Genomic DNA, 24,550 nt, shown 5'->3' on the forward strand with positions numbered 1-24,550 from the left:
AGTCTAGGATCTAATTTCATTTTACATGTGAAGATTTTTTGTTTGTTTTTAATATACATTAAATTTTCCAGAAAAGCAGCTGGTGTATAAAGTAAGAGGATGTTGTACTTTTTTTGTTCAGAACTTTTGCAGTTCTTATTTGAAAGTCACTTCCTTGGCATCACTATTTATGGTATTTGAGTCAATAGCATATACCTGTATAAAGTGTGATTTATTTATTTATTTTTACCTGTTATATTCAAAAGTCTTATCCTGTCACAGCTCAAAGTCCAGAATCTCTTCTAAGTTAGATTCAGGTACACTTGGGACTTCCTGGACATTCCTTAAGTAGAGCTTCTCAAGTACAATTCCTGCTGACCTATAAAGCCAACGTGATACCTGGTCCTCATCCTCCCTCCAGACACTTGCCCAGTATACACTATTGAGTCAGGCTTAAGAAAACCTCTATAAAACACTCCTATCAAAGGTGGGGGCTAAGAGATAGTAGGCACAAGGAAATCCCTGGTCTGTAACAGCTCTGAAATCCAATCAGGCAATCCTTGATTGGCTTTCAATTCCTAGGTATAATTCACCCCTGGCTCTCAGCTTTGCCCTTTGGGCATGTGGTTCTCCTGAGTCACCCTTCTCCGTGAAAGGTAGTACATGTTTGCAACTGACTACTTTTCTTACCTTGCTTCTTACCAATATTTGGGGCCTCTGAAGGCTTCATTTTCTGTTTCTCTCTCACTTCAAGCTGGCAATGTTTCGCCATATGTAATTCTTTTTAAAAACTTTGTGCGTCTTTTGTGAATCATTTTGGGGTCAGTCTATTAGTTGAAAATCATATGCACAAATTTATTTGAGTATGCCCTTTACTACCTTAAGCTAATGAAAGACAACACCCTTCACCTTGCAAAAGCTTTATCATCTAACTGAGAAGACACTGTGAAGTGCATAATTCTAAGAGGCCTTTTGTCTGACAAAGTAGTATTCTGAGGTACCATCTTTGGTATTTCTGAGATCTTAACAGAGGATTTTATAGTTACTCCTGTGGCTTAGTTTTTGGATCATGTTTTTCTGGCAGTGCCCTGGATTTGATCTTGGCTCAGAATCCATTTCTGAAGTTTAGCATTGTTTGCAATCTGAAGAGACTGCAAATTTTCAAAACCATCCAGTCCTTGCTCTTCTTTAAGAGGTCTTGATTTAATTTATGTCTTCTCATTTTTTGCTGTATATAGCAGAAAAAGGGAGACAGCACTTTCTAGTTGAAACTCTCTTTAGCTAAATCACCCAGTTCATTACAGAAAATGTCCAGGTGCTGGTGATGGTGGTGGTGGTGGTGGTGGTTGAGACAGAGTCTCACTGTGTCTCCCAGGATGGAGTTCAGTGGCAGGATCTCAGCTCACTGCAACCTCCACCTCCTGGGTTCAAGTGATTCTCCTGCCTCAGCCTCCTGGGTAGCAGGGACTACAGGCGCACACCACCAGGCCCAGCTAATTTTCTTTTGTATTTTAGTAGAAACGGGGTTTCACCGTGTTGCCCAGGCTGGCCGCCTTGGCCTCCCAAAGTGCTGGGATTACAGGCGTGAAACACCGTGCTTTGCCAAAATTTCGTGGGGTTTGTTGGTTTGTTTGAGGCGGAGTCTCATTCTGTCACCCAGGCTGGAGTGCAGTGGTGCAATCTCAGCTCACTGCAACCTCCGCTTCCCAGGTTTAAGCAATTCTCCTGTCTCAGCCTCCTGAGTAGCTGGGATTACAGGCATGTGCCATCACACCCGGCTAAATTTTTTTGTGTTTTTAGTAGAGCTGGGGTTTTACCATGTTGGTCAGGCTGATCTTGAACTCTTGATCATGATCTGCCCACCTCAGCCTCCCAAAGTGCTGGGATTACAGGTGTGAGCCAACCATGCCCAGCTAAAGTTTTCAGTTTTTATATGATCAGAGGTCACAGTGTTACTAAGCCTCCTGCCCCTTCCTAACAAACATACCTCCTCTTCTGGTGTCCAATAACGTCTACCTACTCTTCTGTTCTCCTTGTAGCCTTATGAAATCCACGAGACTTTTTAAAACAGCTTCTTACCTGATACCATCCTTAAAAGCCACGGTCTGTTTCCAAAGCCAATCCAACATTTCAGTGTTTTATTATAGCAGTGGGGATTGTCAGTATCATCATGTGTTACTTGTCTATTACTATGTAACTAATTACCCAAAATGTATCAGTTTAATTTTATGTTTTTATTTTATTTTTTTTAAAGACGCAGTTTCACCATGTTGGTCAGGCTGGTCTTGAACTCCGCCCGCCTTGGCCTCCAAAGTGCTTAGATTACAGGTGTGAGCCACCACGCCCGGCCAAATGTATCAGTTTAAAACAATTATTTTGTAATCTCAAGTTTATGAGGATCAGGAATCCAAAGGCAATATCTGTTGGGTGGATCTGCATAAAAGCTGTTTAGGGTTGCAGTCAGCTGCAGCCCTGCTTCCAGGCTTGCTTACATTGTTGACTTGAGGCTTCTGTCCGCCATCCTGCAGTTCTCTCTACTACCTGTGTGTCTTCACAACATGACATCTGGCTTCCCACAAAACACATGATTCAAGAGTATGTACCAACTTAAGAGTGCATGCAAGTCTTTTATCACATACCATCACTTCTACCATGTGCTGTTGGTCACACAGACCAACCCTGTTCACTGTGGGAGGGGACTACCCAAGGGTATGAATGAGCAGCACCAAGACACAGGGATCATTGGGCACCATCCTGCAGGCTGGCTACCACAAGTCTGTGCTCAGTGAACTGAACTATACTGTACTTAATGCTCTCTCAGTGGGCCATGCTGTCTCTCACTTCTTCCTTTACTTACATTGCCCTTTACCCCAGATGGTTTTCCTTTTCCTCTATCCATTCAACCAACCTGTTTGCTGTCAACTTTTATGAAGCCTTTCCAAGCCCTGTCATAGCACTTTTGGAAAACAGATTCACTTATGATTGTTTCCTTTGCAACAAACCCTCTGAAAGCAAAAACTGTTGTATCTTAAAGGCTTAATATTGTACTGGCACAAATGTTTCTTAAATTAGTGTTTGAAAAGTTCTGGAAAAATCCAGGTAGTCAATGATAACTTTGTATTGTAAAATGATAATCAGGTACCTGTTTTGTGTTTTCCAGCCTTTGAGCATTTTGAGTGAGACTAATAAAGTAAGATTTAACCTGTGGTTTATGGGAAGGACATGAGACATTTTTAATAAACCAAAATTTTAACCCAGAAAAAATGTTATGGCCTTTCCCAAAGTGTGTTTTGTGAAATGTTGTGCTTAGACTACTTGTATATCGTGTTGACTTATGAGATGACTTACTCATCAAATGCTTGTAAACTTACATTTACAAAGTATAATGCTAAATACTGTGGAATTTACAGACACGTCTTATCTTGAAGGGGCTTATAATTCACCTAGTAAATAAAACAATCTGAGGTAATCTTTCTTAGGTCCCAATTGTAAATATCAGAAATACTTATTTTTACTTTGGATAGTTTATATGTTATCTCTCTCTAAGTCTCATAAAACCATGTAAACCAACTTATAATACTAAGTTCCGGAGAAGTCATCTATTTTTTGTTTTCATTTGAAGTAAATATAAGTACAATAGAAAACATAAAATCAAAACCAGTTATTTTACTCTAAACTTTAGTACATTAAAATTTCTTCTCTCTGATCTGAAAGTTTCAAAAATGAAGATTTTAGTTGCAGTTACCATATTACCTGCCTTAAATTTTCCTTTTCTTTCTTTTCTCTTTTTGAAATGGAGTTTTGCTCTTTCTGCCCAGGCTGGAGTGCAGTGGTGCGATCTTGGCTCACTGCAACCTCCGCTTCCGGGGTTCAAGCGATTCTCCTGCCTCAACCTCCTGAGTAGCTGGAATTACAGGCGGCCATCACCACACCCAGCTAATTAAAATTTCCTTTTCATTTACCATAATGTAATCTTGAAACTACATATGAGAATTCTGTATGGATTTTTTCCCTTTGTGAATGTTTCTTTGTAATGCAATTTAAGTAAAAGAAAATAGCAATCTTTTTTTTTCTGTATACCCTGAAATGCACAGAAATAATAAATAATATACCTTGATTTGTTTGTCTTGTAATTTTCTATACACTATTTTAAAAACATTGTTTTATTTCATCCTACATTTGAACTTTTACACTGTGATTTTGTACAATATACATGAGATCAGACATTCTAACTTTTGTAGTGATGAAACATTTTGTTCTGCTTTTTTGGAGACAGGACAGAAAAAAAATGCTTATGATTAACATTTTTTTCCGGCCTTTATATTTTTATGACTGGGTTTTTTTTTTCCCCCATAAAATTTTTCAGTTGAACCTTATTTCTTGTTCATATCTAAAACTCTTTATTTCTCAAGGATGCGTAATACTTTGCATCACTAGCAAGAAACCAATTAATACTTACAATAATGTTCCTTTATTTAGGGGCCTAACTACCTTAAATCCCTTCTAGAATCTTACATTTGAATAAAATCTGCAATTTCTAAGATTTGAATCCAGAATTTTTTGCTAAGCAGCCTGCCTTATCAATTGGTAAATAATAGAATATAATCCAGTGAGTTTGACTACCAAATAAAATGGCATGAAACAAGATGATCACCCATACCTATTACTGGGGCTGTTGGAGAGGCATACTTGTGATATAAATGCTATTTTTTGTTTGCCGCCCTTCCACTCAGCTTAATGTGTTCAGATTGACTGTGAATCCAGTGGAAAGATTAGAGAACTAGGCTGAAGCTGTAGACAGGCTAACAAGAGTTTAAAATATCCTGAGTAAAAATTCCAGTGTAATGACGTTTAAATAAGTTCCAAATATTTCAGATGTTATTGTCTCCTTTGCCACTTTCCTAATTCAAGGTACTGTCATCTCTTGCCTAAATTTAAGTAGCTTCCTCACCGGTACTCCCAAGACTGCAATTGCTGCCTCCCAGTATTAACACAACCAGTGGCCCTTTGAAAAAGGAAATCTCATTGTGTCACTCTTGCTAAAAACCTGTGAAGAGTTCTCATTGTTTTCAAAGTGGCATTATATACTAGGCTTTATGTAATCTGGCCCTTATGTCCCCCAGAGCCTTCAAATTCCCTTCAGCCACTGAATCATTTCTCATTTATTCTCATGCACTGAAACACCATTCCGCTTTGGGTTGGTTTAGTAATCTCCCACTGATCCTTCAGATCTCAGCTCAAGGTCACTTCCTTATGTATCCACTCATTATAACAGGACTGTCGTGGGCTCTCATAATATCATCTTTCGTAGCAATTACTGCTGTAAATTTCCATTTTATTTATGTAGTTATTTGGTTATAGTCTCACCACGTGACTCTAAGCTCCAGGTACCTCTAGCATTGGAGCTTAATGTCTCTGTAATTTTTTAATAAGTGACTGGATTGGCTTATTGTTAATTTATTCATATGTTTCTAGTTTAGTCTATCCCAGAGCTGTGTCTGGAGATTAGGGACATAACTCTTATTGTAATTTATCATTACATGAGGGTAAAGATGGTTCCAGCAGAATCTACCACGTGGTTACTCTGTGATTAGACAGATGGCTTAACTGCTAGTTCTCGTTTTTATCATTTATAGAGAAAACTTGAAATACATGATCTATATGCTTACCTCTTACTTGAATGTTCAATTGAGTTTAAGGGTTTCCCTCCATTTGTTAGGATAAGTATGGTTGGGCTATAAACATAACAATCTCAAAATCTTAGTGGCTTCGCAACAAAGTTCTATTTTTACCATTGCGCTATCCACCGGGTTGATTGGGGGGTTCTGTTCTATGTGGCCTCACTCCACGATGCAGACTGGCAGAGCAGCCTTTATCCTAAACATTGTGTACACTGCAGTGGGGGAAAGAGAAGAACTCATGTATTTCTTTGCATCTGCTGCTAAGATGCGTTGGCCAGAAGTTAAAAACCACTTTTGCTCACAGCTCATTGGCCAGAACAAGAAACATAGCTGCATGTCATCATAAAGGAGCCAGAAGGTACAATCTTGTCATATGACCAAAAGGCAGAAACAACATTGTTAATAAGTAGGCCAAGGTTTGGCTTACCCTTGTCACAGAGAAAATACACTCCTCTTCCCCAGTGAAGCCAGCTCAGAAGTCCCAGGTAAGGACAGCATCAAAGTTAGAGTTTCCAGGTGATACACATAATTCCGTATACCAGATCTATGTGTGTTTCCTGTTGACCTGGGGAACTGTGAACGAAAATGTTACCTGAAACTACCTTCCCGCCGCACTCATGTGCATTGAAATAACAGGGACAGGATAACCCCAAAAAGCACTCCCATGTGGATAACAGAACTTTAGAGGAGCACTGCAGTCCCCATCCCACAGCCATTCAGAAATCCCCCCGCCAGCCCCATTTATCCTAGATATGGGGAGCGTGCTTGTTTCAGCACTAGGTCTCGGTGGCGGGGACTCCTCTCCCCAGGCCATTGTTTGTGTGTGTGTGTGGCTGTAGCCGTTGATACCTAGGAGATTCCTCCTTTTCCATCTCTTCCTTAGCCTCATCTGAAGTAATCATTGGAAAATATACCCTCGTTGGGAACTAAAAGGCTTGACAACCTGCTTCCAAAAGAAAGTTGGAGACTTAAGCATACTTTTAAATGAGGTTTTTAATTCAGGCTCTGGTTTGTTGTTTGTTGGCAGCACAACTATGCAAGCTTCTAATGTATTTACATTCAGCTCATGTGCCAGTGTTCTTTACCAGATGTCTGTCTTACAAACGCTGCTACCAGGAACCTGTTGGGCTCTGTGTGTGTGTGTATGTGTGTGTCTTTTTCTTTATCTCAGAGCATTTTATTCAACTGAGAGCATTTACTGGGTGTCACAATTTTAATTGGACCTCTGCTTTGAGACTCTTTAACCGATTCAGATGTTTTAATGGTGAATATGATACTCTTTGTCGCTCAAAGCCTTTGGTGGATTTTAAACTTAGGGCTTGGGGTTGAGAAATCTTCTCTCCCAACTGCACAAGCCTCACCATTTGGGAGCCATCTTCCTTTTATTCCTGATTATTAACTGTTGTCAGTTTTAAAATGTGTTTCTTTCTTGGAATACCAAACACAGAACAAGCAACATACCATTTTAGAGTTTTTAAAATTGACACACAGTAATCGTACATATGGTTATGTGCTGCATAGTGACGTTTCAGTCAACAACATTACATATATGACTCTGGTGTCCCCCAAAATTATAATGCCATATGCCTACTGTACCTTTTCCATGTTTAGATACGCTTAGATCCACAAATGCTTTTTTGTGTTATAATTGCGTACAGTAATCAGTACAGTAATATACTATAGAGGTTAGTGGCCTATAAGCTATACCATATAGCCTAGGAATGTAGTAAGCTACTATCTAAGTTTAAGTAAAAGCTATAGTATTTGCATGATAGAATCACCTAATGATGCATTTCTCAAAACAGATTCCCATTATTGAGCAATGCATGACTATATAGAGTAATGTTTCAGTATATGTGTACACTGTGTAATGACCAGATCATGGCAATTAACATAGCCATCACCTTAAGCATTTGTCATTTCTTTGTTGTGAGAACACTCACAATTGTTTCTTCTGGCTATTTTGAAACACATAATGTGCTGTTGTTAGTAATAGTCACTCTACTGTCCAATAGAGTACCAGAACTTACTCCTATCTAACTGTGAATTGTACCCCTTGACCAACTTCTCCTTGTTTCCCATCCCTCCTGTTATCCCCAGTTTCTGGTAAACCCTGTTCTTACCCTCAACTTCTGTGAGTTATTTTTTGTTTTGTTTTGTTTTGAGATTTCACGTATGAATGAGATCATGTGATATTTGTCTTTCTGTGTCTGGCTTATCACATTTAACATAATATCTCCTAGGCTTGTGTGTGTTGTAGCAAATGACAGAATTTCATCCTTTTTGTAGCTGAATAGTATTCCAGTGTGTGTATGTGTGTCACACCACATTTTCTTCATCTATTGATTTCATTTACATTGATCCTCCCCATTTTTGAGGACCCTCTCCATACTGTTTTCTGTAATGGCTGTACTAATCTATATTCCCACCAACAGTGTGTGAGAGTTCTTTTTTCTCTGCATCCTCATCAGCAATTGCTATTTTTAGGCTTTCTAATAGCCATTCTGACAGGAGTGAGATGAAATTTCATTGTGGTGTTGATTTGCATTGTCCTGATGGTTGGTCATGGTGAGCATTTTTCCTACGCCTGTTGGGAAATGTCCAGTTTTTTAACCTGTTCCCCCAAAGCTATAAGTTTATTAAATACATTATCTATCTGCTTTTCAAGTTATTGTAACTGACTTTTAATCAAATATCTTATATTTCTTGATGAGGATTGCTATCCTTCTAGCCTCTGAGAAGTTTTCTTGCTGCCTGACCTTCAAGCCAGTGGCATGTATTTTAGTTTTTTTGTTATAATAGCATCCTATCTCCAGGTACCAATTTGTATTTGTTAGGATGGGCTAGGATATGCTGTGATAACCAAGAACCTAAAAATTTTGGTGGCATATAATATCCAAAGTTTTTTTTTTTTCTTATTCTTGTGACATTTTGGATCACTGCCCTGGATCAGAAGGGGAACCAGGCTGGTACAACAGTAAACATCTCAAGCCTGGCAACAGAAGGAAGAGTGCACTGAAAGATTTCACAGCTTTCACCAACAGTTAAATGCTATGGTTCTGAAATCATACAGGTCACTTTGACTTACAACTCATTGGCCAGAATTAGTCACCTAACCCCACCCAGCCACAGGACAGCCAGAAAGTGCAATCATACGGAAATACCTGATGAACAGCTCTGAAGACTCACCCTTTCAGTATTTGTTTTTGTGTATTGGAAGAGGAAGGATAAGGAAGTGGGGATATTGTAGATTCTATCCTACAACTCCTTGCAGTGTGTTAACTGCACTTTTGTTTTTTGGAAATATTTAAGAAGACAGAGGAAGTGTAACTTCAGCAGGCCATGTTTCATCTGATCTGAGTTTAATGTCGTTATCCTTCTTCCCTCTATTAAAAAGTAAGTTAAAGTCCTAACTGTTGTAACACCAATCGTCTGCTACCGTTGATTACTGGAAAGAGTTAATTTGCCTTTATAGAGTTAAAAAAAGAAAAAAATGACCAGCAGTGTCTGCCACAGTTGCTTCTTTATAATGAGATTGATAACTCTTTTTTGCTTACATTTGGAAGAATCAGCCTTTCGTTCGGACCAAATTTAATGCATGATACAAACTTCTAGTGTGGCTTACTTAATGTTTTTGTAGGGAACATCTTAAATATTATCTGGAAACTTTACTTGATGTATTTTATCTCCTTCCGCTCTGAAATAAGGGAGTTTATGTGGTGTTTATATTAGTGTCAGGACCTTTACAAGAAAAGAATTTTCCTCCTTTTATGGCACATTTTTCAACATTTTAATTTGCCTTTTCTTGTGCAAATTAAAGTTGTTACAAATTTTCTCTTGTTTCCATAGGAAAGAGGAAACCATATTTATTTTACATAGCATTTAGTTTTAAGAATGGTCCAGTGAGTTATCTCATATCTCAAAAGTTTGTATCATTGTAGGTTGAGGTATGTGGTATAATCTTTGAAATGAATTATTGCCATTAATTTAATCAGAAAAGCTTGGTTAAAAGTAAGGCTTCCCTGGGATGGTGATACGTGCTTTTCTTTTTTATTTTGTTTTATGTTTTACAGTATGTAGAGAGATCTCATTCTCTTGTACAAGTTGAAGTGACTGACTATAGTCAGTATAGTATAGCGCCTGAATTTATCATAAGTCTTCAAGTTCCATAGTGAGATTTGATTATGTTCATAGGTTGACACTTGTTAACAGTGACAGTCTGCCAATAAAAATTAGTTCAAGGTGTAAAAAAAAATTTTAAGATTGGTAGGAGAAAGGGTATCTTTTAAGAAAACACAAGGTAAATTTGGAATTAAATTTCTAAAAATTTATTATTCCTGTATTCTAGAAGAGTAAGATTTCAGCTGGGCGCGGTGGCTCAAGCCTGTAATCCCAGCACTTTGGGAGGCCGAGGCGGGTGGATCACGAGGTCAAGAGATCGAGACCATCCTGGTCAACATGGTGAAACCCCGTCTCTACTAAAAATACAAAAAATATTAGCTGGGCATGGTGGCACGTGCCTGTAATCCCAGCTACTCAGGAGGCTGAGGTGGGAGAATTGCCTGAACCCAGGAGGCGGAGGTTGCGGTGAGCCGAGATCGCGCCATTGCACTCCAGCCTGGGTAACAAGAGCGAAACTCCGTCTCAAAAAAAAAAAAAAAGTAAGATTTCTTAGAGTTAACTATTAAGCTTATTTATTAAAGAATAACTAAACTATTTCTATTAATAATTTAGGCCATTACTTATTATAATTTGCCTATTAGAATAATAAATGCATCAGGACTTTATGGACATATCTTTATTTAATCCTCATGGCATCATTTGAAGTTAAGTGGCATTTTCTGCACTTTACCAGTAAAGAAACAGGTTGAGTTGATTTCATTAGTCAGAGAGCTAATACATGTGTGCTAAGGACTGTGCTAAGAGGTTTATATCCGTTTCTCATCTCTTTTTCTTCCTATAATGGCAATTATCTGATTTTACTAATAAGGAAATTTGGTTTAGAAGAGTCAAGTCACAATTAGTAAACAGCAGACTGTGGAATTTCAATTCAGATTTCTGATCATTGTGTGCTGTTGAATAGTATTATTATATCTTTTATATATGTATATACCTTCCTATTTGGTAGACTCTTCTAATGAAATCAGAAACTTTGTTTCCTTACACCATGTTATACAATATAGAAGAAAAGAATGTATGGTATCAAATAATATTAAACTAACTAGAAATTATGAAATATTTACTACTGTGATAATTATAAATGAAAGGGGGTGAGTTTGAGTAAATGAGAGGAAAGACACATATTTTAAAAAGAAAGTTTTGAGATTGTCAAAGTTTCTTTTTTTAACCAGTCCAGGAAGATACTACTACTACAAATATCAGAAATTACGCTGGGGATTTTATGGTTTTGGTAAAACTTAGGGACTTCATGATAGTGAATAGGAAGAAAATTCTATAAGATTATTTTTAGTTTTAATCTGAAGTAAGTAAGAAGTACATTGTATATACTTCACTTTTTTAAAAAAATCATGGATACATAATAGTTATATATATTTATGGGGTACATGTGATATTTTGATACAAGCATACAGTGTGTAAATGATCAAATCAGGGTAATTAGAGTATCCATCACCTCAAGCATTTATCATTTCACTCTGTTAGTAACATTCTAGATCCACTCTTTTAGTTGTTTTGAAATATACAATAAATCATGGTTAAAAAAAAAATCATGGTCTCTTTATTGTGCTGCCAAACCCTAGATCTTATTCCATCGCACTATATTTTTGTACCCATTAATCATCCCTTCTTTATCCCTCCCTCTCCACTACCCTTCCCAGCCTTTTTATTCTCTGTCTCCATGAGTTCAGTTTTTGTTGTTTTCTTTTTAGCTCCGACATATTGATGAGAACTGTCGCTTCTCATACTAGCCACATTATAGTATTCCAGAGTTATCTTAAACATGCACAAATGTTAGCTTTCATACAAACCCTAAAGGTTTGTATTTTAGATAAGTAAACAATGTATGTAATAAAGTAAGTGTAACAACAGCTAAGTGCTACATTGACTGGCAAGAAAACAACCATAGATAAATCTGTTATTTTTGATAAAAGAACCAGGACGTGGTCAAATTTAGTCTACTTGATTGATACTTTGTTTCAACCTATTCAGTTAATCACATAACTCCTCTCTCTGGGTGGTAAATAATTTCATTATCTTCTGACTTCTTTTATGGTAGATTTTTTAGTAATAATAAAGTGTTAAGCTCGATTCCTTTCTTGAGACGGACTGTTCGCTCATTGCCTGGAGTGCAATCCTCAGCCTCCAGAGTAGCTGGGATTACAGGCATGCGCCACCATGCCTGGCTAATAATTGGTTTTTAGTAGAGACGGGGTTTCTCCACATTGATCAGGTTGGTCTTGAACTCCCAACCTCAGTTGATCCACCCGCCTCAGCCTCCCAAGTGCTGGGATTATAGTTGTGAGCCACTGCACCTGGCCTGTATTCCTTATAAGTCAACTCCTCTCTGATTACTTTCTGTAGAAAGAAGATTATTTTGTTTCCACATATGGTACGGTAAATGTGTCAAAGAGGCAAAGTGTTAGAAATCCAGAGGAAGAACTAACAAACTTTAATAGTAGTTTTCTATTTTTATGTATATTAAGCAAGATAAAACAATACTTACTAAAGAAAAACAGACTTTTTACTGTGAACTGCTGTATATGTAATGCTAACGCGTGATTAAGAATGGCATAGGGAAGCATCTATACCTGGTCTTGGCTCTTTTGTGACTTCCTCTTCCTCAGCTCTGTCCTTCATATCCAGGATGCCTGGACAGTAACAGCAGATAAGTCTTAGGAGCTAAAGTAAAGTAGAAGCACACTAAGGAGAACTCTGTAAGCAAAGCTAAGAAACCTGCTCATACTTCCTTAGGTGGAGCTGTCTGATGATCCTTGTATCTAAGATGCTGTTGATCATCTCCTCAGCCGTTTAAAGTCCTTTTCGCTTCTCTCTCAGCATTCTGAGTCCTCCCCTGAGTACCAACCAGAACCCAGCCATAGATGGGAAGGCAAAAGAAGACAAGAAGGAAGAATTAAGCTACAGTAGAAAGCATGGGGTTCTGGAGTCAGACCTCAGTCCAAATCCTACTTCCACCACTTTGGGCAAGTGACTTAATGTTACTGAGCCTCACTTCCCCCGTAAAACGGGTATAATAATCAATCTTCAGAGTGAACATGAAGTGTCTAATAAAGGATCTGAATATAGTGATAAAGTTTTTTTAACTTAATTTTACTTTCCTCTTCTCTCATTTTCACCATGTAAATAGTATAGCATGCTTTAGCCTCTGTCACTGGTTTCCCTTACCAAAACCAGACTGCTGAAGCTCAAAAATTAAATCGATCTAAGCTGGGTGTGGTGGCATGCACCTGTAGTACCAGCTACTTGGGAGGCAGAGGCAGGAGGAACACTTGAGCCCAGGATTTGGGGCTGTAAAGTGCTGTTTGTGCTTGTTAATAGCCACTGCACTCCAGCCTAGGCAACAAAGCAAGATCCCATCTCTGGGGGAAAAAAAAAACCAGGTCTATATCAAAGATCTGCAAATTTTTTCTGTAAAGAATCAGGTAGTAAATGTTTTAAGATTCAGTGACCCTACAGTCTCCATCATCACTACTCAAGTCTCTTGGTGAAGGGCAAAAGCAGCTATGGAATGATATGCAGACCAGTGAGTGTGGCTATGTTCCAATATAATTATTTAGAAAAACAGGTGGTGGACTAGATTTGGCCCCAGGACATATAGCTTAACCATCTCTAATCTTTGTCTTTAACCACTAAAGATAGATCCATTTTGAGATTTCATAGTCAAAATATAGTCCCCTTATTTAAAAAAATGAAGTGGAAAAGATCTCATTATGAGTTGGACAGTGAATGGAGTTACAAGATGGTGTTTCCCAAAATTGACATATATTGTAGAGGAGAATGGTACTGTAAATTAAAGATCAGGTCCCACCAAACATTTAAAGAAATCACATTAACATGGTCAAAAGCCAGGTGTGGTTGCTCACGCCTGTAATCCCAGCTACTTGGGAGGTTGAGGCAGGAGAATCACTTGAGCCCAGGAAGCAGAGGTTGCAGTGAGCCGAGATCCCACCACTACACTCTAGTGGGGGCAACAGAGCAAGACTCTGTCCAAAGGAAAAAAAAGGTCAAATGACTAAGAAATGTTGAATTCTATATTATTTATTTGGAAGATTATAATACAGTTTGGTATACATAAAATCTGTGAGGATTCTCCTGTAAAGACATTGTTCAGCATAGTTTATCCCAGCCTCTATGCATATCCCAAAATTATTTAATCACAGAACCCTGCATGTAACTACTTTTCAGAAGACATGATTTTGAAACTATCTAGTATAAATAGAGAAATTAAGAAATTAAGATAGGGATTTAAGAAAGAAACTTTTACTGACTTAGAAAGATTATGCAGTTACCTGATAACAATTCTGGAAGCAGTACTCGAGTCTCTTGTACAGACTCTACTTTTCTAAAAGTTCTTTTACTCTTAGGTTTATTTAGGGGGGAAAAAACTAGTATTTGGAAGTAATTTTCACTTAACAGAAAAGTTGCAAGGAAAGGAGTAAGTACATAGAGCATTGTCTACCCTTTACCCAGATACATCTGTTGTTAACACTTTACCCCATTTGCTTTATTGTTTGTTCTCTTTCTCACATGTACACACATATTTTTTCCCAAACCATTTAAGTTGTTCATCATGGCCCTTTACCCCTAAATAGTTTCTTGGACGTTGGCTGGGCACAGTGGCTCATGTCTTTAATCCCAGCACTTTGGGAGGCCAAGGTTGGCCGATAACCTGACGTCAGGAGTTCAAGACCAGCCTGGCCAAAATGGTGAAGCATTGTGTCTACTAAAAATACAAAAAAATTAGCCGGGCATGGGAGCGCATGCCTGTAATCCCAGCTACTAGCGAGGCTGAGGCAGGAGAATCACTTGAACCCAGGAGATGGAGGTTGCAGTGAGCTGAGGATGAACCACTGCACTTCAAGCCCAGGTGACAGAGCAAGAGTCCTTCTCAAAGAAAAAAATTTATTTTTTCATGGATGTTTTCATGTTTTATGATGTAGTTTTGAAGAATACAGTTTTGACTTTACTAACAGAGTGACCCCATCTTAGGTTTGGCTGATGTTTTCTCATATTGAAGTTTCGCATTCCCAGCTGGAATATCACATTAAGGGATATTGTGTCCCCATGGCATCACATCTGAAGTCACACAGATGCATCTGTACCTCACTGGTAGTGGTAGTTTTCACCTGGTGAAAGCATGGTCCAGTTTGCCCACAGTATAGTTCCTACCTTTCCCCTATAACAAACAAGCAGTCTGTGGGGAATCTACATCCTTACTGTTATTTGTTTATCCCCTGCCGCTTCCAGTGTGTGTGAGGCAGGTTGTTCGGAATCCCTATCAGGCATTTTTTTTCTGGATTCTAATTTGCTCAGTTTTTGGCTCAGTTTTCCACTTTATAAAGATTTCAGTTGAATCTTTATGAAGATAGACACTTTAAAGTCACCTCTGCCTATTTTTTATGTTACCATAGTGAGAGTATTACATAATCATTGTGGAAGACTCCAAAAGCAGGGTAGACTTCCTAGTAGAATTGTAAAGAAGGGAGAAGGGTTATAGATGGAGTTAGAGACAGGGAACAGTACATATAGGTGTTACTAGAAAGTTCTACTAGATGCTCATTCTAGGTGGAGTCGGAAATTCAGGGTAGAAAGGGGTCGGGTGTTGAACTGAAAGAATTAGCTAGAGCTAGGTCGTGAGGGCCTGTTTGCCAAGGCAAGTTTGAATTTCACCAGGGAGGCAATAAAGAACCAAAGATGAAGTGTCAGAGTGACTTGGTCAGACTCTTAGAAAGACCAGTGGAGAGTAATGTGATACTAGAGGTTAGCAGGCCACTTGCTCCATGAACTGTGGCCTTGGGATGGAAAAGTACTGAGTAATTTCTAGTCATAAAACAAATGAGATATCTGTGCTTGATTTGAAAATGAGGAAATAAGCAAGAGGGAGCTGGAAACATTGAGGCTTCTGACTTGGGTGACGGGATAGATGAACGTGCAACTTACTGAGCTAGGTCAGGAGGAGGAAGAGATTTGGAGAGTCACAGAGCAGGGGTGTCAATGTTATGTGAGAGATGTCTGTGGAACATACACAGTAAGGTCTTTACAGACATGCCTGAAGTTCAGAAATCTGATCTAGAAATTAAGATTTAGAATAATCACCAGTATCCAAATGGTAGTTGAAGCTATGATAGTCGGTGAAATTGCAAGAGTGTGTATATGCAAGCATAAAGGACTAAACATTGGGACAGACTTAGTTTGTGCTATTGATTATATAAGCACTTTTAGACAGATTTAAATTAGTTTATTGCTGCTGCTGTAGGGCATTTTAGCAAAAAAAAAAAAAAAAAGACACACATTTGTATTTGTATCTTACTGCTCTTGGGGCTATTTTGGAAGCATAAAAATCATCAGCATAAAGATTACAACAAAAAGTAACAGTTTTGGGGGCCTTTTAAATTTTAATTTTGGAGAAGTGATTCAATTAGATTGTGGCTTTTCTAAGCATAAAAAGAGACTTTAATTTTATTCCCTTCCCCTTTACATTGTCACACCTCACACGGGGCATGTAGGCTCTTAATACCCACAGCACAAACATCCTAAGCCTAAAGAGGTACTAGGGGCACAAATAAGGACATGAGAGAACAAGGATCAGAATGGAATTTAGGCCTGGGCTGCCTCTGATGGTGCTACTAAGTCACTTGGCTTTACATCCTGTGTATTTTGTGAGGAAAGTAGTAAATTGGCAAATGTTTCATGCTGAAGAGAAATAACAGAACTGGACTATTTTATCTATACCTTAACAAAAGTCTTCCTTTTTATATTCTAGAAATTGAGTACTGAGCTTTAAGCAGGAGGATAGGTAGAGAGTGATAACCTTGTATCATTTATTTCTTGTGGAAAATAATAGATATTAAATTGCTCTTTTCCTTTCCAGATACTATCCTTAAATATTGCAGATATAAAAGCAAAATGTATTCTATTTATTTATTTATTTGAGATTGAGTCTTGCTCTGTCACCCAAGTTGGAGTGCAGTGGCACAATCTTGGCTCACTGCAGCTTCCACCTCCCAGGTTCAAGCAGTTCTCTTGCCTCAACCTCCCAAGCAGCTGGGATTACAGGTGCATGCCACCACACCTGGCTAATTTTTCGTATTTTCAGTAGAGACAGGGTTTTATTATGTTGGTCAGGCTAATCTCGAACTCCTAACCTCAAGTGATCCACCCACCTCAGCCTCCCAAAGTGTGGGGATTACAGGTTTAATTTTTTATTTGCTTTTAGGAACTGTTATCTTCATTTCTTTATGAAATCTATTCCAAACGGTAATAGTTAATTGACCTTAAATAACTGATGTAATTCACTGGGTCATTTATTTATTAAATAACTATTTATTGGATACTTGTATGCGTTAGGAATGATTCTTGACCTGGGATAACGCAAAGCAAAAAATCTCACTGCTGCCTTCATGGATCTTATACTCTGGTGAGAAGAAACTGTCAAGTAGTCTATAAGGAAGTGACAAGTGCTACAGAGAAATAAAGCGGAGTTGGGGAATACAGTGTTCTGGGGTTGAGCAAGATTTTATTATGAAGATTTTCAAACATTCAGTAAAAGTTTCAAGAATTTTATAGTAAGTACCCATAATACACCGCTAGCTAGATTCTTCTACTTTATTATGTTTGTTTTATCACACATGTATCCATCTCTCCATTTTATTTTTTAAAGGCATTTAAAGTATCTTACACACAAATGTATGTTTTCCTAAGTACTTTGGCATGCATATCATTCATTAGAGTTCATTGTTTGTTTATTGTTTCTTTCACTTGAGGTAAAACTGACATGCAGTGAGATTCACAAATAGTGGATATTGGTTAAATTTTGCCAAATTCATATATTTACATAACCCAGCCCCCCATCAAGATAGAGAACATTACCATCATCCCAGAAAAGTCTCTCATTCCCCTTCTCAGTTTCTGCCTCCACTTCCCAGAGGGAACTACTGTTATGATTTTTTTTCTGTCATAGATTGTTTTTGCCTGATTGAGAACTTCACTGATGTATTTTGTGTGAAGCTATTTTTACTGTCTGTAGTATTCTTGAGATTTACCCATGTTGTTGCATGTAGAATTAGTTTGTTCCGTTTTATTGATGAGTGATAGTCTACTGTATGACTTTACCACAGTTTGTTCATCTGTCCTATTTTAGTGGACATTTGAGTGGTTTCCAGTTTGAGACCATTGTGAATAAAGCTGTTTGAACATTCCTACTCAGGGTCTTTCTGTGGACTTGTGTTTCCCTTTCTTTTGAGTAAATTTTTAGATGTGGACTTGCTGGGCTATGGATTGTGTGTATTTGGTCTTAAAGGATCAAATACGTGGCCTTTTCCTCACTAACCATGTATGAGAGTTCTAGGTACTCCATATCCTCACCATCATGTTAGCCTTTTCCATTTTGGCCTTTCTGCTGGATATATAGTGGGAGAACTGGTAAGGAATGATCTGATTAATCTGGGAAGATGACTTTTAAACAAAAACTTAAAAGAGGTGAGGGAGCAAGCTGATTCTTATAAGACTGACAAACAGCAAGGAATCCAGTACGACTAGAGCACAGTGAGTGAAAAGGGGAATAGTGAACAGTACCAGAGAGGTAGCAAGGAAAGGGGAGTGCATATCATGTTGGACCTTGGAAGCAATTTCAAGGACTTTGGGATTTATTCTGAGATGGGAAATAAGTGTAAGATTTTGAATGGAAGAATGACATGACATGACCTAACTTGTGTATTAACAGGATTGCTCTCACTGTTCTGTGAAGCATAGATGAAGGTGCAGGCAGAGAACCAGTTAGAGGCGATTATAATGAGTCAAGCAAGGGCTGGGCATTTGGATGTAGAAAAACTAGGTGGTATTTGCTGGAGCAGTGTTTCCTCCATAGGGTTATTTGTTTGGGTTCTGAGAAATGTCATTTGAAAATAGGAAAGAAAATAATTCAGCTCAAGCCTTTTGTTCAGACAGCAATGGAGTCTCCCTCTACATGCATAAATATTCAGGGATTTTAACTTCTTAAGTAGCTTCTTAAGAGTTAGTCATCACTTATTAATACATAGGAATTCTGTATGTTACTGTTGCTTTTAATAAGCTATTTTTAATTCAATAACCAAAAAGGTCTAAATCTGGCCTTACTTGTTATGGATAAGTGGTATAATCATCATTTGTTTAAATAAAAATTTAATGAGTGAATATAATTTAATCTTTGTTTAGGAATCTGCATAATATAACCTTGAACAGCTCTTTTTCATTCGGTAATGTTTATTATAATTATAGAGCAAGTAGAAATATCTTTTTTCATGTGTTTTATTTAGGTTGATCCTTTTCATCTTTCTACAATGATATTTTATAAAATACTGAGTGCCTACTGGTAAGCCAAAATATTATACTAGGCAATGAGTAGGTTACAAAAACAGTATCAATTTAGTTCTCATCCTTAAAAGATTTACAGTCCCCAAATAGTACATGAGAATACATCTTTTAAAGGAAAAGGTAGAAAGGCAAATTAGACATGGTCTCTACCCTTAAAGAACTCACATTTTGGAGATCAGTATGTAAACACGAATAGTGACAGCACAGTACCCTAAGTATAAAATGTAGTAGTGCAGAATCACAAATGAGGGAGAAATTCTTCCTGGGAGAGGTAGAGAAAAAATCATTTTGAACCAGACTTTGAAACTCAAGTGGGAATTTCCCATGGTGGGGTGAGAGCATGAGGAATGGTGACAGCAGCAAAGATACGCACCTGTGTGAACAAAGGAACAGAGCAGACGTTTATGGCAGGTTTGCAAAACCTATGCCTTCAGATAGGCTTTATCTACAGATAGGTAATGTCACTCATGTGATAAAAAATATTTGTGCCTTCTTAATATTAGTGATATGCCCTGTTTAGAGCAGGCTTACGCTTTTTTGTTAGCTACTCATGCATTTAACAGACACTATAGAAAGCCACCTGATAAGGCAATGTTTTTCATGGTGTAAGCAAAAGCAATAAAGCGAAGAGGGAGCATTTCCTGCTGGAGAGAAGAGAGGGAAAGATGGATAAGGAAAATATATTTTGCAAATAATAAAAATGCATAGCAGGGTGACTTGCTGAACTTGGAGTCAGATGATGAAGCTAAAATTCACATTTGAGTCTCTAAAGTCTGTGCTCTTCTATTGCACTAGGCAGGCTGAAGTGACAAAAATGAATACTTTCAGACCTGGGTGTCATGATAGCAAGGCTCACGGCAAGAAAGTGTGCCTCTGAACTTTCTAAAGGTTGTTGTTCAGTGTTATCTCATCTTATTGTTCATGTTGTTATGTATAGAAAACTTATCTATAATTATTTTCAGCCCAAGAAGTTTTTAAGTTATTTGCTTAATTATAAGCTGTGGTTTATCTGATTCCAATTCCATTTTTATAAGATTGCATATTAAATAATTCTTCAAATTATTTAATTGTTTTTCCTTTGTTCACTTTAAAATCAGGCTGATTTGAGAGTGTATGCCTCTGTAAAATGAAAAATTGGAATTGATCTTGGTGTTATAGCAATTAACTGAAATCACAACTCAACCTAATTATTGTAAATTTTATAATATAAATAAATTTTACCCATCCAACATGTTATAAATAGTAAGTAGTCTTCGTACATAGCTATTCCGTTGTCTTTTTGTTTTGTTTTGTTTTGTTTTGTTTTGAGACTGAATCTCGCTCTGTTGCCCGGCCAAAGCCCATGTTCTTAATCATTGTACTATATTGCCTATAAAAATCAGAACTCCTTAGGGACCATGTTTTACACCTAAATAATTAATTTTATTATGGTTTATTTGAAAGAATAAATGAGAAATCTGATAAGGAAAAATTATGAGTGGGAAATTACCATGCTAGATAGAATGAGGCAATGCAGTATGAGGCTACATTTTTCGATTTATTTATTTATTTATTTATTTTGAGACAGGGTATCGCTGTGTTGCCCAGGCTAATCTTGAACTCCTGGGCTCAAGTGTTCCACCTGCCTCGGCCTCCCAAAGTGCTGGGATTATAGGTGTGAGCCACTGTGCCCAGCCCAAGGCTACATTGTTTAAAACACATTAAATATTGGCATTGGAGAGAGTTGAGTGGACTGGGAAAAGAAAAAAAAAAAAAAGCTTGAAAATACTCCCAGTCGGAGGTGAAATGTATTTTATAATATAGAGACTTAAGTTTTTTAAATTTTTTATTATTATGGGTACATAATAGGTGTATATATTTAGGGAATACATGTGACGTTTTGATAGGGGCATACAATGTGTAATAATAATCACATCAGGTGATTGGGATATATATCGCGTCAGCATTTACCATGTTTTTGTTTAGGAACTTCCCAATTTTACTATTTTAGTTATTTTAAAATATGTAATAAATTACTGTTGGTTGTCATCATGCTGCCATGCTATCAAATACTAGGTCCTACTCATTCTGTCTCACTATATTTTTCTACCCATTAACCATCCCCACTTTTTCTCCCCCTCCCCAGTACCCTTCCCAGCCTCTGGTAACTCATGCTTTCTATTGTTTTAATGGAAAATTGAGTTCAATTGTTTTAATTTTTAGCTCCCACATAATGAACAAGAACATGCAAAAGTTTTCTTTCTGTGCCTGGCTTATTTCACTTAACATAATGTCCAGTTTCGTCCATGTTGTGCAAATGATAAGTGTTTTCATTCTCTTTTCTAGCTGAATAATATTCCATTGTTTATAGTTCCACATTTCCTTTATCCATTTATCTGCTGATAGACACAGGTTGATTCCAAATCTTGGCTATTATGAAAAGTACTGCAGTAAACATGAAAGTACAGATATCTCTTTGATATACTGATTTTCATTCTTTCAGGTATATACCTAGCAGTGAGATTGCTGAATCATATGGTAGTTCTGGTTTTTTTTTTGTTTTTTTTTGTTTTTTTTTAGATTTTTGAGGAACTTCCATACTGTTTTCCATAGTGGCTGTACTAATTTACATTCCCACCAACAGTGTATGAGGATTCCTTTGGGAACATTTTTAATGATTAAGGAGAGTATATGATTTTATACATGACATTAGGACAGATGGCTCACTCTTTTGGGAAAAAAGGTAGATTTTTGTCTCTCCTTACAGAAAAAATAAATTATAGATGTAAAAATAAACTATTAAAAGGGGCAAAGAACTGACAAGGGTGAATTTTTTTCATTTTCTGACCAACTAATAATCTCAGACACTGGCTTTTTTTTTTTTCTTTGCTTTTTTGTCTTTTTTTCTGAGACCGAGTATTGCTCAGTTGCCCAGGCTGGAGTGCAGCTGTGCAATCTCCGCTCACTGAAACCTCCGCTTCCCAGATTCAAGCAATTGTCTTGCCTTGGCCTCTGGAGTAGCTGAGATTACAGGCACATGCCACTACACTCGGCTAATTTTTTTTATTTTTAGTAGAGATGGGGTTGGCCAGGCTGGTCTCAGACTCCTGGACTTAAGCAATCCACCCGCCTCAAGCCTCCCAAAAGTGCTGGGATTACAGGTGTGAGCCAGTGCACCCAGCTGACATTGGCATATTCTGTTCTCACCTACAACTGCCTCTCTTTTGAACAAGTTGCCAGATATCAGAACTAGTTAAACAAAATAAATGAATGCTTGAATGCTGTGTCCTAAAGGCATCACCAAGAGTAAGATGGATTTGTAAAAGTCCAAAAGAAAACATCTGACTTAACATGTTCACCTACACATAGAAATTAAGGGTTAAGAGATTAAGGGTTCTGAGCTGGGAACAAAAAGCAAACTTGGTGTGTGTGCTAAGAATATTTTTCTTAATATTTGAGGATATCTGAGAATTGAAGAGTATGCATGTAACTGACTCATGTTGGGATTGGCAAAAACGCCTTGTGTCAGTGAGCATTCAGGGTCAGTAAATACGGCAACAGACTACCAACGTAGAAGAAGAGAATTTGCTGTTTAGTGACACTGTTCTCCCCACCCCACGTGCACACAATACGTGATTAGTTTCTGCCACCTCCTAGGGGTCATTAGGTGTTCCTTAGATATACTGTTTGAGCACTTCTACTTGTAGTTGTCCTACAGATGCTTTCACAAGTCCACAGAAATACCTTGTACATAATAATACACAAGTGTTTTTGTGTAGCACTTAGGAGACAGGTAGGCATTTAGGTTGTTTTATCAATTTGTATCTGGTTAAATAAATTTGATACATCAAAATATACGTCAGTAGAGTGGAATATAATGCAGCTATTGTAAGGAATGTAGTAGAAGTATTGGTATGGAAAGATCTCCAGGATACATCAAGCAAACCAAAGCTAGGGATAAAGTTCTATATTGTGTATATCTTATATCTATTTATATAGGACTATATATATATTCCTTTATATATTTAAAAATGTACACATTTGTATATACATCACAATATTGGAAACATCATACGCATTCTTAACAGGCTACCTATGAGGGCTGGAACTTTTTATACTGTTAGAATGTTTTTTATCCATAAGAGACAGAGAGTGAGTGAGTGAGTGTGTGTGTGTGTGTGTGTGTGTGTGTGCGTTTGAATTTAATAAGGTATATACCAAAATTCAGTGTTGATTCAGGTTGATAGGGCTGGATGAGACTCATACTTTTATGTGGCAGTTGGTAGTATCACAAACTAGGTGTGGTGACTAAACCAAAATCTATTTTGAGAACCTGTTATATGCCAGGCATTATACTAAACATTTTATTCACATTTATCTTACTTAAATCTCCATCTCTATAAAGTAGATACTTTTTTTCTCTGACTAGAGGGAATAGATTTAGAAGACTGGTTTCTTGCTGGGAGTCACAAACTGTTTCACTATTGGAGCTGGGTTCTAATCAAGACAGCCTGAGTCCAGATAATGTGCTTTCTGCACCTACACATACTGTGGAAATGTGTATGAAAGGTTATCATATCAGACAAAAGACCAGGATTTTCAGTCAGTCAGTTTGAACTCAAAATGGAGATAACCACTGCCCTTCTTTGAAGAAATCATATTAGTTGATTTGTATTCAAATACCTTCTGAATGTATGAAGTACTATATGAATAAGAGATTTTAATCAATAAAATATCTTTTAGCCATAGCCCACTTTCTTTATATGTCAAGTTCAAATGTTTTAACTCCTCCTCATCTCATCTATAAAATGCAAGCTTTGTTTTTGTCACCTGTTTTGAATCTCTTTACATAACTCTCAGTTTTGACAATTCTTTTTGCTATATTGAGGAAATATTCAGTGTTTCTGACAAATTTTTTTTCTTTCTACCTAAACTGATTTTATCACTAGTTGTATCGTGTTAACAACATGCTTTCAAGGCCTACTACTGGAATCTCTATTTTAAAAACAAGTGAGAAAAAGAAATTGCAAGTCTATATGATCTGTTTGCTACTTTTAAAAAAATACGTGAACTTAGTTTTTCTTCTTTTTAGGAACATCATCTTCAACGAGCTATTTCAGCACAGCAGGTGTATGGCGAGAAGAGGGATAATATGGTTATACCAGTCCCAGAGGCAGAAAGTAATATTGCTTACTATGAGTCTATATATCCTGGGGAATTTAAGATGCCAAAGCAGCTCATTCACATACAGCGTAAGTAATGATTCTCTTAATGACTTTATTTTCTACATTTTTCCTATTATGTAATGACAGATTTTTATCTGTTGAGGAACATTTTCATTACTTATTTCATTGACCTGCGTC

The 24,550-nt window shown here is 37.4% G+C and overlaps 1 protein-coding gene and 1 long non-coding RNA gene across 6 annotated transcripts in view; both read left to right on the forward strand.

Annotated features, from left to right (window-relative positions):
* EPC1 (enhancer of polycomb homolog 1) overlaps positions 1-24,550 on the forward strand; it is a 103,801-nt gene that overhangs the window by 47,417 nt on the left and 31,834 nt on the right. For 4 of the 5 annotated variants that reach the window (XM_032259674.1, XM_032259676.1, XM_032259673.1 and 1 more), the window contains exon 2: positions 24,280-24,439. In XM_032259674.1, coding sequence (XP_032115565.1) covers positions 24,280-24,439 — 160 coding nt within the window. Of the gene's footprint in view, positions 1-3,866; positions 6,146-24,279; positions 24,440-24,550 lie in introns of those variants that run through there. The other variant, XM_032259675.1, reaches the window with a different exon arrangement.
* Positions 14,727-23,405, forward strand: LOC116537515. The gene is made up of 3 exons (XR_004263158.1): positions 14,727-14,738; positions 22,974-22,980; positions 23,331-23,405. It is a non-coding gene; the product is annotated as an uncharacterized LOC116537515 (long non-coding RNA).

The sequence above is a fragment of the Sapajus apella genome, unplaced genomic scaffold (genome assembly GCF_009761245.1).
Source record: "Sapajus apella isolate SASKATOON/1434 unplaced genomic scaffold, GSC_monkey_1.0 scaffold111, whole genome shotgun sequence".
In the NCBI taxonomy this organism is placed as follows: Eukaryota; Metazoa; Chordata; class Mammalia; order Primates; family Cebidae; genus Sapajus; species Sapajus apella.